The sequence below is a fragment of the Theileria orientalis genome, chromosome 4, assembly GCF_000740895.1.
Source record: "Theileria orientalis strain Shintoku DNA, chromosome 4, complete genome".
Classification (NCBI taxonomy): Eukaryota; Apicomplexa; class Aconoidasida; order Piroplasmida; family Theileriidae; genus Theileria; species Theileria orientalis.
This window is the reverse complement of record NC_025263.1, coordinates 1,893,290-1,907,695: the sequence shown is the minus strand read 5'-3', so window position 1 is coordinate 1,907,695 and position 14,406 is coordinate 1,893,290. Positions and strand designations below refer to the sequence as shown.

At 37.8% G+C, this 14,406-nt stretch overlaps 6 protein-coding genes across 6 annotated transcripts; 2 read left to right on the top strand and 4 right to left on the bottom strand.

Moving 5' to 3' along the window:
• Positions 1–124: 124 nt before the first annotated feature.
• TOT_040000844 (superoxide dismutase) lies at positions 125–2,746 on the top strand (the record flags this gene model as incomplete). Its single annotated transcript, XM_009694483.1, is given in 16 exon segments — positions 125–176; positions 381–517; positions 547–671; positions 719–788; positions 825–951; positions 982–1,068; positions 1,172–1,320; positions 1,408–1,459; positions 1,495–1,594; positions 1,627–1,841; positions 1,855–1,874; positions 1,896–1,986; positions 2,039–2,083; positions 2,159–2,350; positions 2,469–2,594; positions 2,625–2,746. 16 exon segments carry the CDS (start codon positions 125–127, stop codon positions 2,744–2,746), a joined length of 1,710 nt encoding a protein of 569 aa, XP_009692778.1.
• Positions 2,747–2,956: 210 nt separating this feature from the next.
• On the top strand, positions 2,957–6,683 carry TOT_040000843 (uncharacterized protein; the record flags this gene model as incomplete). Its single annotated transcript, XM_009694482.1, has 2 exons — positions 2,957–5,104; positions 5,655–6,683. 2 exons carry the CDS (start codon positions 2,957–2,959, stop codon positions 6,681–6,683), a joined length of 3,177 nt encoding a protein of 1,058 aa, XP_009692777.1.
• A 655-nt stretch (positions 6,684–7,338) lies between these two features.
• Positions 7,339–7,869, bottom strand: TOT_040000842 (conserved hypothetical protein; the record flags this gene model as incomplete). The annotated part of the gene is made up of 1 exon (XM_009694481.1): positions 7,339–7,869. One exon carries the CDS (start codon positions 7,867–7,869, stop codon positions 7,339–7,341), a length of 531 nt encoding a protein of 176 aa, XP_009692776.1.
• Positions 7,870–8,623: 754 nt separating this feature from the next.
• TOT_040000841 (conserved hypothetical protein) lies at positions 8,624–9,178 on the bottom strand (the record flags this gene model as incomplete). Its single annotated transcript, XM_009694480.1, has 1 exon — positions 8,624–9,178. One exon carries the CDS (start codon positions 9,176–9,178, stop codon positions 8,624–8,626), a length of 555 nt encoding a protein of 184 aa, XP_009692775.1.
• Positions 9,179–9,666: 488 nt separating this feature from the next.
• On the bottom strand, positions 9,667–12,740 carry TOT_040000840 (uncharacterized protein; the record flags this gene model as incomplete). The annotated part of the gene is made up of 13 exons (XM_009694479.1): positions 9,667–10,265; positions 10,413–10,607; positions 10,722–10,788; positions 10,828–10,968; positions 11,097–11,357; positions 11,428–11,525; positions 11,556–11,587; positions 11,739–11,818; positions 11,849–11,962; positions 11,993–12,102; positions 12,134–12,200; positions 12,359–12,443; positions 12,481–12,740. The coding sequence occupies 13 exons, from the start codon at positions 12,738–12,740 to the stop codon at positions 9,667–9,669; spliced, it is 2,109 nt and encodes a 702-aa protein (XP_009692774.1).
• A 138-nt stretch (positions 12,741–12,878) lies between these two features.
• TOT_040000839 (conserved hypothetical protein) lies at positions 12,879–14,296 on the bottom strand (the record flags this gene model as incomplete). The annotated part of the gene is made up of 2 exons (XM_009694478.1): positions 12,879–14,110; positions 14,176–14,296. The coding sequence occupies 2 exons, from the start codon at positions 14,294–14,296 to the stop codon at positions 12,879–12,881; spliced, it is 1,353 nt and encodes a 450-aa protein (XP_009692773.1).
• Between the last annotated feature and the right edge of the window lie 110 nt (positions 14,297–14,406).

The following is a 14,406-nucleotide window of genomic DNA, read 5'->3' as shown; positions in this document are numbered from 1 at the left end:
CAGGGAGATATGCGCAAAAACCGTTAAAATAAAAATAAGATCTACCAATTTCAACATTCAATATTGTACAAAAAACAACCAAATACAAGTTAAGTATTTAAATAAAAAGATCTCCTATTAATCAATGAAAATAAGGCACACATCGCTATTCCTAATCTGTAAAAGCCCAAGATTCCGTTACACACATAACATAATAATTTGTGATTATGACCCATTGATGATATTTCGATCACATGAAATTTAGTGCTCATATAAGAATAGACAATATCAAATATTTTATAGGTATACACAAACTATTTTATCCAGTTTATTCCACTAATTTTAAGTACATTTATATCCTAGTATAATCATTCTAGTTATTAAACTAAACCTTAATATAGATTGTTTGTGTTGTGTAAATAGATTATCTAAGGAAATATCGAAGAGTTGTAGCAATTTTATTAAAATAACGAGAGAAAAAACTAACATAATAACGAAGACCGGCGGAGTACTGGATTCATATTTTGAAATACACAATGTGAGTGTAACAAAAAATATGTTGATTAGAGTGAGCTGTTTATTGAGCCAATAATACTGGATAGTGGGTCGTTAACGGTAGAAATTAACATTCACACACTTTTCGAATCGTTAAGCTCAACACTGAGAAGCGACTATATAATACTCACCATCAAGTAATTACTACATATTTCAAATTGAAATGGGAGATGAAAATTTTTAGCGACAAGGAAGACGAGAATTTGTACATAAAGTATTTGGATTCGATATACTCTGAAATAGATATAACGCTGGTTGGGGAAATTCTGTCTGATTAATGCAAATTTTAGAAAATACCAGTGTCAATACTACCTGATTGCTCTAATAAATTACCGGAGATCCCATTTACAAACTATAATTTGAATTTGGTGAAGCTTCAAACAATATCGTTCCTATTATACTCACTTAACAGAATAGGTACATGTGTGAAAAAATAATTTAAATCAGGAAACGACGTGGTAGAGTTTGAGATCTCAAAGAGAGCACCTTCGGAAGAAAACTTATTCAACAAGTGTATATTAACATTAAGATCAGGTAAATTTAAATGGAGCTATCTACAAGCACTTAAGAAGCAGCTATTGATAATGATTGGTTGCAACAATTAGATTTAACTTTATCATATTGTAATGGAATTTAGAAGGAGCAATTGTAAATTTGGAAACCAAATTTTACGAATTTAAAGTTTTTTCGTCCTACCCATCAGAAGAAGAGGAAGTAATAGAAGAAGTGCAAGACGAAACTATCAGCATATTTGTAAACACCAACTCACTGAATATATTACTCAAGGTGCGAAGAGTTACAATTGGATAAATATTTAGATAGATAGGAATTTCTAGAACGATAGTCAGATTAAACAATTTTAAACACCTTCAGAGCATAATTGAGGCTAACCTGTATAACCAAACGAAATCGTTAATAATAATATGTAAGTTTAAGCGATTTGCCAAAAAGTTACTTTAGCAATACCAGAAGATTACAATATTAGCAGGAACGTGTACATCATTATATCGATAATAAACGTAAGATTTAAAACGAAAATAAGAAATATAGCTGGATACTTGTCAAATGATATTTGTTCTACCAAATGTTAAGAATTATAAGTTGGAAAAAGATGAAGATATTGATAGTTGTACTAGTGATGAATAGAATTAGTTGTTATGTATTGAACAGTAATTTCAATTACTTTCAAACTATAAAGCTTAATAAACTGTTTACACCGAAAGATGGTTTTAAACTAAATGTTTATGACAAAGGCACAGCAGTGAATGAAAATAAAGTGTTTGAGTTGATGAAGTTGCCGTATGTAAGTGGATAAATAAGTGGTGACTGAGATCTTTACAGTCATAATAACTAATGTGTAGAATATGGATGAGTTGGATCCGGATATATCAAAAGAAACAGTGGAGTACCACTATTTAAAGCACCACCAAGGCTACGTAAATAAGCTAAACGGTAGGAAAGATAAATTAGAGTATCAATAAACATGGAAACAAACAATGTGTAGAATTGGGGAAAACGCACAGATACGTGTTTAACTACACGTTGGAAGGTAGGAATCCATATGTGTAAGAAGGATGCAGAGCAGTTATAATAGCTATTGAAAACAATAGCGATAAATTTATAGAATTGATTAAAATGGAGCCTAAAAACAATAGTATATATAATCTGGCGTGTCAAATATGGAATCACGATTTCTACTGGCTTGGTTTGGATCCAAAGGGCAGCGGAAGGCCGAACCTCGCAGTGGAACAAATAATAAATGACTCCTTCGAAAGCTTCAGTAATTTCAAGAAGGAATTTACAGAAACGGCCATGAGTAGGTTTGGTAGAAACTGTTTTAGAAGTTAGGTGTATAATAATAGCGATCAATGGATGAATCTCAAAATTCCAACATCTTTTAAATTGTGAACATGGGGATGTTAACGTGACTTTAGAGCACTTTGGAAGCGGCTGGGTATGGCTTCTATATTACAAACATAAGCCACACCTGAGAATAGTGGATACACACGACGCAGATAACCCAATGAAGTTGTTCAACACGTACCCGTTGCTAGTGCTTGGTAAGAGCAAATGAGCTAATTTTTAATCAGATGTATGGGAACACGCATATTATATAGACCACAGAAACGATAGAAAATCATATATCGATAAATGGTTTAACAAAATCAACTGGAATCGAGTGGAGAATTTGCTTGAACACAATTTGAAGTAATTGATACCATATTGTATACATGTTACTTTACTTACACATTTGGCTAAAAATTCATGAATAAATCGCTGAACATCAACAATGTATGAATATATATGCACATTCAATTTTATTTGTTGAATTCACGGTTATGTTGCTGTTGGTGTGTAAATGCATCCCCATTGGTTGAAGAATCTCAATAAATTTGTGTATTTATTTGCTAGTGGCTTAGATATGAGATTTATTGACACGTACAAGTTATTGTTAGCCTGCGTGTGTGTTTTTTACTCACAGAAGGTCGCAGGTTCAAACGCCAATTACGACTATCAGAGTCTAAAATTATTGACGTCGGATGATGGAACACTGACCAACCACGATTTAAAAGGCTCACATAAACATTCATCGAGAAAATATGCTAACAGTTTTAATGATCAACACCAGCCGGAAGATTATTTGGATCTTCCATACGTAACTATTGTTACTGATCCTAACCAAAACAACTCAAATAACATTAGAAATGAAACAGCATTGTACACAATAGACGAGCGCCCATTGTCGTTTTATATAACATTTAAGCCGGGAGTAAAATGCCTTGAATTAAGCTACGCAAACAAGCCAGTATGGACGTACTACGACAATCAAGAAACCAAGTTATACCCAACGGAACTATATTTCCAAAGATACGAGAAGAGAATCACAGTAAACTTCAGAACTATGTATTTGGAATACGAGTACTATAACGGAAAATGGAACCTTGAGTCGAACGTAGTCATGAATCACGTAGTTAAAACAGGTTTAACAATCGTGACAGCCGATGATGAACAAGGAACCAACGCTAAGACAAATGATACAACAAAGTATAGAGTAAGCACGCACGACTATGTGGTGGAATATGTGTTCAACGAAGGAGCGTACTGCACAGAGGTCAGGTTGCAAAACCAGAAAGTATGGAAGTATGAGCCCGGCGAGGCACAGAAGGGGTTCCCGAAGGCGCTGTACTTCCACTCAGATTTAGGCCTAATTTTTGCAGATTTTCAAGGCTTGTCGTCCCTATTTAAGTGCAGCCAGCAAGGTTGCAAGTGTATTTCAAACCACAAAACTAACGGCATCTCGTTGTCAAACCTCAAAATAGTGACACAAGACCCAAATAACGTCAATAATCAAAAGGAAAACGACACGACGCAGTTCGTGAGAAAGGACGAAGGGTACGGCCACTTATTCCAAATGAATAAGTCAGCAAGATGCACGGAAGTAAGGTACAAAAATAAGACGTTGTGGAACCATGGATACAAGTCAGGAGACGAGTATCCAGAAGCATTGTTTTTTAACTCGTACTTCAGAATGATAGTTTTAAAATTCAGCGGCTTCCAGTTGATATTCATGGGCTTGGACAAGTGGAGGTACATAACGAAGCCAGACCTGGACCCGCTGTCAGAAAGTGACATATCACTGTACACGAGAGACGAGAATTCACATTTGATAGAAAACGACAAAACCCAGTACGAGGTGGTAAAATACCCATACAACATGGCGCTGCTTTACAATTTTGAGCCGGGATCGAGGTGCGAACAGCTAAGTTTTAAGGGCAGAACAGTGTGGAAGCGCAACCAGGCTCGTCTGGGAAATAACTACCCAACGACCATATACGTAAACAGAAATATGCAGCTGATCATGATCTCAGGAGAGAAGTTCTTCTACGTGTACGGCAACCTCGACAAGTGGAGAGAAGTCTTCAGAACAGTGGACAAGGGCGTCCAAAGAGGAGGGTTCGACAAGGCGAACTTGGGAGACGCTGGATCTCTTGAAAATTACCACTATGAATTGGATAATAAGTCAGACGTATCAGACTTGAGCTCCGAGAACTCATTCTCACATTCACAGCATTCTGACGATTCATCGGATACCGATAGCGACTCTGGCTCAGATGACAGTGAAGATGACGATGACGACGACGAAGATGCACGCAGTGACATATCTGAGGAAGAATCCGTATTTTCGTCGAGAGGAGCTAAGCCATCTAGGAGAAGGCATCCGCATCACCACCAAATGTCAGAATCATACATGCAAGAACGTCCAACCAACCGTCCCTCGAGACAATCTTTGAGAAGGGAACCTCCAACGCCCAAGCAGTTGTATAGACTGCCCAACGAGAAGGACGATGACGATGATGAAGACGACGACGACGATGACGACGAAGACGGCAAGCCCCAAAAGGCCAAGACTCCAGATAAAAACAATAAGACAAAATCAGGAGGACAAACTGCTCTCATGGTATCAATCATGCTGTTACTACTCGCTGGAGTAGTTGGAGGCGTGGCTACCACATTCATCATGGTCAAAAGAAGGAGGAGCAGGATGCTGCTCGAGAATCAAGTGAGCATGGTTTAAAATTCACAACACTACAAAATCAGTATATGTAAAATATGAGGATTTAAGGCTTTACAATGGTTTTAAATGAAGTTTTAAACAATTTTAAACAAAGGTTGCCAGACAATACTAAGAAGGCAACAGTGTAAACTAAGATTTAAAAGATTTAAACAATTTAATAATTATTGGAATATCTCCAAAATTATTAAAATTGATTTTAAATTTAAAAAAAATTTGCTATGATCAAAATATATATTAAATATAATCGTATGCTCAATTTATATTAAAATGTGTAAGTAAATTCATGGGAAACGAGAACGGGATAATGGAGGTGAGGAAAAATTAAACAAGCACTTCACACAGTGGCGTAAAAATCAAAAATTCATGAATAAATCGCTGAACATCAACAATGTATGAATATATATGCACATTCAATTTTATTTGTTGAATTCACGGTTATGTTGCTGTTGGTGTGTAAATGCATCCCCATTGGTTGAAGAATCTCAATAAATTTGTGTATTTATTTGCTAGTGGCTTAGATATGAGATTTATTGACACGTACAAGTTATTGTTAGCCTGCGTGTGTGTTTTTTACTCACAGAAGGTCGCAGGTTCAAACGCCAATTACGACTATCAGAGTCTAAAATTATTGACGTCGGATGATGGAACACTGACCAACTCCTCTGAAAACGACCAAACAAAATACATTGCAACCTCCCACTCGGCTGGAACCCAGTTTACATTTAACTCCGGCGCTAAGTGTGTAGGAGTTAAGTACAACGGCCACATTTTCTGGGTCCACAGAACGCCCGAACACGGCAACGACTACCCAACTTCAGTTTTCCTCGACAGCCAGGATCACGATGTAACTGTGTTTTTCGGAAACACCTGGTACTATATCTATAGGCTTCAATCTGAAAGGTACACTTTGGACTCCTCAAAGAAGCCTCTTTCCGAGAATGAACGCCCCCAGGAGATTCAGCTGTTCGTCGCAAACGGCTCCAATGACCAGTCTCAGGCCCAAATGCCTGGCTCTAAGTACCACGTGGTATCCTACTACAAGGTTGGTGAGCCCAAACAGGTGTACTACTACTTCGAAGAGAACTGCGACATGGTCAAGTGCAACGGCGCTCCCGTTTGGCAGCATACTTCGAACTCTGGATATCCCATCTCAATGACTTACTTGAGCGACGAAATGATAATGGAATTCACCGACGGCTACGAGGTGTACAAAAGAATTAACGACACCTGGGAACTCTCCAGAACCGATCGCACAGCTCAGGCTCAGCCCGAGGATCAAGACCAGGACGGCGACAGCCAGGGCGAGTCTGGCGAGACTGCCGACTCTGCTTCTTCGTTGAGGGGCAGCTCAGCTGACGCCAACCAGGGCAAGGCCAAGTCCGAGAAGCCAAAGAGTGGAGGCTCCAAGTTCCCCGACGCCCTGGCCGATGCGCTCGTCCTTGTTCTTATGCTCTCAGTCATTGCAACTGTAATGGTCGTGTTGGTCTTGTTGATGTCCGTCGCACTGTCCTTCTTCATCAACAAGAGGGCCAAGGCCCAAACTTTAATGTCCGGCAGGGTCGACTACGTTTAATTTTACCACCAGTCATTTAACTGGGTTTAACCATGGTTTACCTTAGTCAGTTTTCAAATCTTAACTTCTAATGAACTTTTGAGGCCAAGGTCCAAAGTTTACCCCAAAAGCCCAAATCTCGGTTTTTATTTGGGGATTCAATATTTTTAAGCTTTAATCCTAATGCAGTCCTGCCCTTAACGCTGTATCATTGTATTCGTTTTATACGATAAAAATTGCTACTCTTGCAATTTGTCGTTTGGTTCTAAGCGTATTAGACCAGTGTAAAACATTTTTAATTTGGGCTTATTTAATTCAGCTTTAACCTGATTCCTAAAATTTGCAATTACTGTTCCTTACTTTGTTTTATCACATAAATTTTTAAAATTTAATTTTTATAATTAAAATATATGTTTACTCAAACTTACTTATCTTATTCACTTTAAATATTTAAATGAGGGTAAAATCCAGGGGTTTGGTCTTTCAAATACCTGGTATTAACTTACTGTATTTAGTTCATTGACTCAATTTACTTAATTTTTTATCCTAGTGTGTATTCATGAATTTAGTATCACATTACAAAATTGTGAGTATCACAACTGGTTATCTTTTTGAATAAACATTGTAATGGAACGTGTATTTAACTTGGGCATAAACCCTTATAAACAGGTATCATTTACAACAGATGGGCATAGGCTTTATGGAGTTTGAGTACTACGAGGTGTGTTGGCAACAATTTGTAGAGGTCGTTAAAGAGACCCGATGTCAGCTTGCCCTTGAGGAAGTCGACCAGGCCGTCGGCACCTAGGAGCGAAGTATGAACTCCGCCTTTAGCGCCATGTAGGAACTTTTCGAAGACCGCGCCTCCGACCAATTTTTTTACACCAACTGCGAACCACTCCTTGCAGTCTGAGAAACCCAACACTTCGAGCAGAACCTCTCCGTCATCGACTTTAAGGAAGTCGAGGACCTTTGGGGTGAGGCCAGATTTAAAGCCGGGTTTAAAGTCGGCACCCAATTTAGGCACGAGGAATAGAAATCTTGCGTTTTTCGCTGTACCGAGTTCTGTAACTGATGCTTTTCCGTGTACAACTCCTACAAACCTGTCATCTTTTTTGTCGAGTAATGGTTTATCGAAGACTACTGGGCCTACTGCCAATGCGAAAAATGGTCCAAAGGCCAAAAAAAGTGCGAAAAGTTTATTCATCTCTAGTTACTCTATATTGCGGTATTTTTATCAAGTGAACGGTTTTTAAGCGACTAGTTGTGGGGATGTCGTAAGGGAATAAAGTGCCTATATCAATTTTATTTGAATTTATTTCTTCACATTCTTCCCCTAAAACTTGTAAGCCTATGAACTAATCAAGTTCCGGTGATTTTTGTTCAATTATTCACAAATGTGTATGAATGGTCCTTTTTATTTCCTTTTTATTCCGTAGAACTTTTGTCCAATTAAATTTATTTTATTGTATTAACTTTTTACTGTTTAAAATACATTTACCCATATGTTTTGTCTTTTCTTTCTCTTATCAAACTTTAGTTCACATTATAACCTTTGATTTTTCATTTTTTTCCTGAATATTTTATTTTACTTTTTATATTCACTTTCCATTATTACTAGATACTTCATTTTACTTACTTTTACTCAACTATTTAGATTCCTTACTGATTTATTATTTTATTCTGCTTTCCTTTTTCTAATCTGTAGAAAACGATTTAAATTCTTTTACCCCTTTTCCTTATTACTTTAAGCTATAATCATCGAATAAATAATATATGTGCTATTAACTTACTGTATTTAGTTTATTGACTCAATTTACTTAATTTTTTATCCTAGTGTGTATTCATGAATTTAGTATCACATTACAAAATTGTGAGTATCACAACTGGTTATCTTTTTGAATAAACATTGTAATGGAACATGTGAGATTTAATCTATATTACCTTTTACTTGACCCAATTTAGAGGGGGAACAGTGCGCGAACTCTGAGAACCAATTCATGGGCTGCCAATCCCTTCTTTGCAAGTTCTGCGAAATCAGCACCGAGTACATGGTCGTGAACAAAGCTTGCCAATCCGGCTAAGTCGCCAACGAGATGGTCTTTTGTGTCGCGTGCCAAAAATCTGTTGGCTACAACACCGGCAGCTGCGTTCCAGACTCTGAGCAAAGCTGCGTGCCATGTTTTGCAGTCAGAGAAGCCGACTAACTCAAGAAGACGCTCTCCTCCAGTGAGCTTAGTGAAAGCGTGGTGTTTTGCGGTGCCTCCTACGTGATGTGAGCTAAAACCTTCTTCGAATTCAGAAAGATGATGAAGTCTTGGAACCAAGAGGACAAACCGAAGTCTTCTCGAGTCAGCACGGGTGGCTGCTCTTTCTTCACCCTCTAAGTATCCTACGTGGTGTAAAACAGCGAGTTTTTCGCTTCCCCGCCTTAGGAGATCAGCGTCCAGTACAAATGGAGCTGCAGATACTGATGCTACAACTAAGACTGACAAAACAGACAATCCAGCCTTCATTTTAATATAAATATATGAATTGGCTTTATATAAACTAATATATGAACAGGGGTGATGCACAAAGTCTTCTTATTCTTGGCAATGGGGACGGAAAGTCCTGTGCCCCATCTCTGTCAATAAAATTGCCAATTTAGTTCCTCTTATCCTCCTCATTGACCTCTTGTTTTATGAGCCTTCTACCTCTTTAGTATTTTTCTACTGTGATTTCAATATCTTTTCATAATTTCACTCTTTTCCCCTTTTACACATCATCTACTGTCGTTTTTGACTTTTTATTCTATGCACCTTATATTGAAATTAATTTTTAATTTTTTCTTTTTTTATGTTGGCTCAATGTTTCTAGTTTAAATATTTTATTCCCTTTTAACTCGTTAATTTTTACTATATTGTTCCGTACAGTGTCTTAACATATTATTGTAGTTTTCACTTTACACATTTTTTATTTTTTCCACTTCAGCTGTTACTTTTGTCACATATGTTCCATCTGATCACTCTTTTTCTGTTTTTAGTGCTTTGTTCATCATTCTTCTGTTGTAACTTGGCACTACTGACTTCACGTCCGACGGCACCAGTATGTTGTACTTGTATCTGTTTTTTCTGCTGAACTTGAACCTCATTCTTTTCAGCTTATTAATTTTACTTTGGTACTCCTTCAGTATTGGGTTAAACCACTCGTCTGACCAGTGTATTGTGTCGTCTCCTGGTGCTGACACTTCTGCGTACCTCTTTCCCAGCATTCTTCCTATTGTTCTTCTCGACATGATTGCCTCCAACGCTTTTCTTATTGACCTTATTCTCGTCACCCATGAATTAGTTCCTCTGAGTTTAAACTTTACGTTGTCCAGTCCCATCAGGTACACTAGTGGCAGGAACTTCCTGTTACTCTTAACTCCTTTACTCATCTCTCTTCCTTCAATCACGCACCTTGATCCATATTCCTTTCCTTGCACTGGCGTCGTTAAACTTTCAAATGGATCGTAGTCTATGAAGTACATGTTCTTCAATCCGTTTTCTATTCCTGAGTTTTTCGCCGAGTTGATGTCGTTTCCGTATCCTATTCCCATTCCAAAATATCCGTTACCGTCCCCTATTAATTGCCGTTATTTCATAAAACGGATTTGGTGATATCACCACTACTGCTACTACCACTACTACTAACACTAGTAATAAATATTATTTGTAATTGTTATACTGTTACCAATAATAGTCACTACTTATATTACTATTAGTTTACCTATTGCTACCACCACTCTTATGAAATACACTCTTCCCTCCTTTGTCATACTTCTCATTCTCCTTCTTGATACTATGTAACTTTTTAGGTTATCCAGTCTCATTTGTGGGTCCAAGTTACTTTTATTTCTAATATACATATTCCTGTTTGTGTCAAATATGCCATCCACACTTGGTGCTACCCATTTCCAATTTTCTTCATTCTTTTGCTTCTTTTCATTACTAGCATCTGCACTACTACTGGTACTCGTTTCACCATAATCATCACCATCTTTACTTGTTCTACTCTCCTTACTTTTACTTTCTTTACTTCTATTTGACTGTTTAGTCATTATTATCGGTCCTATTTGCTGACTATATTTGTAATCACTCAACAACTAAACATTTTTATGTTTCTTTTATTTGAGGTAAAATACCATTTGTTTTAGTGGCGTTTCCACATACTCTTTCAATTCAACTTCATCACTTCTATTGTTGCACACTCTTTCTATTATCTCCTTTATATACTGGCTGGGCAACCATTTATTTTCACTCGCCTCAAATAAACTTGTTTTCAACTACATTAAGTAACCATTAGTCGACATATTACATACTCTTTCCGGTACTCACTAGCAATATATTTATTGTGTAACACTAACTACTATTATGGCTGTGTTAATAATCAGTATCTATGCGTATGACTTACGTTTTTCGATATTGTGGATAGTATTGACCTTGGTGAATAGCTCTCTATGTCCAACAGGTGCTCCATGTTCCTCGAAACTGTTTCTATTAGCAGATATCCCAGCTCCTTGTCCTCCCTTTTCGAATCCAACTTATCTGGCACTTCCTCTGGTCTTCCAAACAGCCTCTCTTCTATTTCATTTGGCTTCAACTTAAACCATTCTTTAAGACCCAGACCCTTTAAGCTCTCTATCAACTCGTCTAGGTTTTCCACGTTCCCGTCCTGTATACAATGTCAACTAACATCACCATCACCAATTGTCGCTAACTGCTTTTAATTCACTCATTCGCACCTTCAATAGTGACAATAACCTCGATAGATACTCTGATGCTTCTTCTAGTGGATATCCTATCTTATCTTCTATTGCCACCTTTTCCGAATACGGCATTGCTACACTTTATGACTCTTTTCACCACTTACAGTCGTACAGAATGTCTCTCGTAAAGTCGTACCTGCATCAATTAATCATATTAGACAAATTAATTTATATTCATTTTAGCACATGTTACCATTTATTTATCTATCATCTATAATTGCCGTTGACTCTAATAATACTCATTAACTCCATAATAGTTACTATAATGACTATTATGATTTTCATACCATTCGTTATCATCCTTTTCTTGCGATTTTTTATTGTTTTCTACTCTTCTCAGGTGACTTTTTAGCCATGTGCTCATCTCCTGCTTTCCTTTTTAAACTTTCTAGCTTACTTCGTTTGTGATCTCTTCCAGTTCTTCTGTTAGATGTGGTCTTAACTTCTCCCAAACTCGCTTTATCCACTCATCTGCGTCATTTCCATCTCTCCTTAGCTTAAAAAAGTTTTCCTATTTCTTCTTTAGTTTCTTTTAACTTACTAGGCTTTCAAATATCTTTTTGTATGAGGTGTGGCTCCGTTCTGGTAGCCCATCCTCTATTCCCAAGTACTCGCATAGTTTGTACAGGTCCTCGGTCATTGAATTCAAAACTAATGTTTATTTTCGGCTGAGTTAACCTACTTGACGTCACTGCCAATGTGTAGCTTGACGATGTAAATACTGGCTGATTCTCCCCGTATAATCCTGTCTGTAGCCGCTCTCCATTTCTTGTCGACTTACCTCCTCTATTGGCACTATTTCTCTGGATTCCTCCGCCCCTCGTGTCAACAACTCGTTCATTTTTGTTTTCATGTGCGTTGACGCTTGTTCCTAAGACGCGAATTCTACTTTTCAGTTGGGACTCACTTCGAAGAACGACTGTGCTTCCGGCCTCAATATTCCATATATTCTCCTCGCTTCGTTCACATTCTCTCTGTTGTACTTTTCGTTTCTATTTTTTTTTCTTTATTTTTCGATGTGTAACTTACTCTTGGTTGGAATCCAACATTTGTGTCGCCTCCCTCAGACTGAACACTCCTAGCAGCTCTCTTTTCGCCGCCATCAGCTCTCTCGTTAATTTATCCTTTTCGTACTTCACTTCTACATTGTTTCTATCCCATCTTTCTCTCTGGTCTCCTATCTTCTTTTCGTACACTTTCCACAGTGCCCCTATGTTACTGTTTAGCACCTTTTTTACGTGCCCTGTGTGTATTCTTCTTATATTTATTAAATTTACTTTTGTATACATTTATTTATTTCTAAATATACATTTATTTTTACACAATTTGTTATTTTCCGTTTAATCTGATCTCATCTAACTCACTCTGTAGTGTGCAATTTATCCTTACAAAATGTGCCACATACCATTTATGTTATCTACATTATTTTATGTAAATGTTGGCACGAAGCCTTGCAGGTACTCTGAGGAGCTGAATATCTCCTTTCGCTTATAGTACGTCAGTGAGATGAGGATGGCCCAGGCCAACGGGTGTAGGTAGAAGTAGACTCTTTTGTACGGCACTCCGTACACTGAGACGTAGTAGAAGAAGCCGCAGAACCACAGCAGGAACGCGCTCAGGATCGACCAGATGTAGCTGTAGTCCAGCGTCGGCGCCTTCATCTCTCCGTAGTGCGTCAGCTCCAGCAGCTGTGACAGCAGCGAGTTGATCCAGAGTGCTAGCATTGAGATTGAGAATCCCACTAGGACGTGCATTGGCGATCCGAATCCGTTTGTGATGCACACTATTATGAGCCCTATGTTTGCTGAGAAGAGCGCTATCTGTATGATAAGTCTCACTGCTCCCAGCATCTTCGACTCCTTGAAGTAGTGTTTTCCGAAGAAGTTTTTTATGAGGAAGCAGTTTTCCGTCTTCCTGATTACTATTTCGTGGATTGTGAATGACAGGTATGTCACCAGGAACACTGTTTCGCTCAGTATTGGGTCCTTCAGCTTCGGCGAGGTCAGGCTCAGTGGGAAGTAGCTCAGGTGCGGGCACGTCTCAATTCCGTACTTGTTCAGGCTGATTTGCGCGTGTATTCTTGAGGCCAGCAGCGATCCGTGTACTCCCATGAATATTACAAAGTGGTATGAGATCATCCATATTGAGCTCCAGCATATCTTAACTCTTCCTCTCAGCACCTCCTTCGCCTTAATGATTTTCGTTGTTATTATGCTGTCTGACAGGTCCAGTCTCAGGCTCTGATCCACTGTTTTTCCTTTTCTTCCTCCGTACCTTCCCTTTTCTTCTCCTCCAAATTCGTGTTCATCTATTCTATTTTTTTCTTCTAATCCTATCATTATTTCTTTTGATTTTGATTTTCTAGATAATTTTCTCTTTTTTTCTTCTGTGTCTTCTATTTTAACTTTGTAATCTGAGCCTGGTAACACTCTCGTGTATATTCCTGAGTTATCTCTTCTATTATAGTTTTCATCTCCTGACACATCTCCTTCCTCTTCTTTATCTTCTTTCTCTATGATTCCTCCCAATGTTTTACTTCCCTGTGACTCTTCTGGTTCTATTGATACGAACAGCAGTGCCATTTGCAGTACTATCAACGCTCCTATCCAGTTTATGTTGTGTACCTTACTTCCGTTGCATGATGTATACTTTTTAAATACTACATATTTTTATTTTTTTGTCTATTTTTATACTTATTTATTTACTTTACTCTACTATGTGTACCTTCGTCTCCGCAGTTAACTGTGATCACTGATGCTGTTATTGAGATGATGAACAGTATGAAGTAGAGGCTTGCCATTTGATACGGCAGGTGCTTCAGTGCTCTTATTTGGAATCTTCTCATTTTCTTCTACTTTACGCTCCTTTCTATTTATTTGCGATCTTTACATCTTTATTTTTCTGAATTTTCCTTTTTTACATCTCTTTTTTCTTTATCATTTTTTTAAACATTAA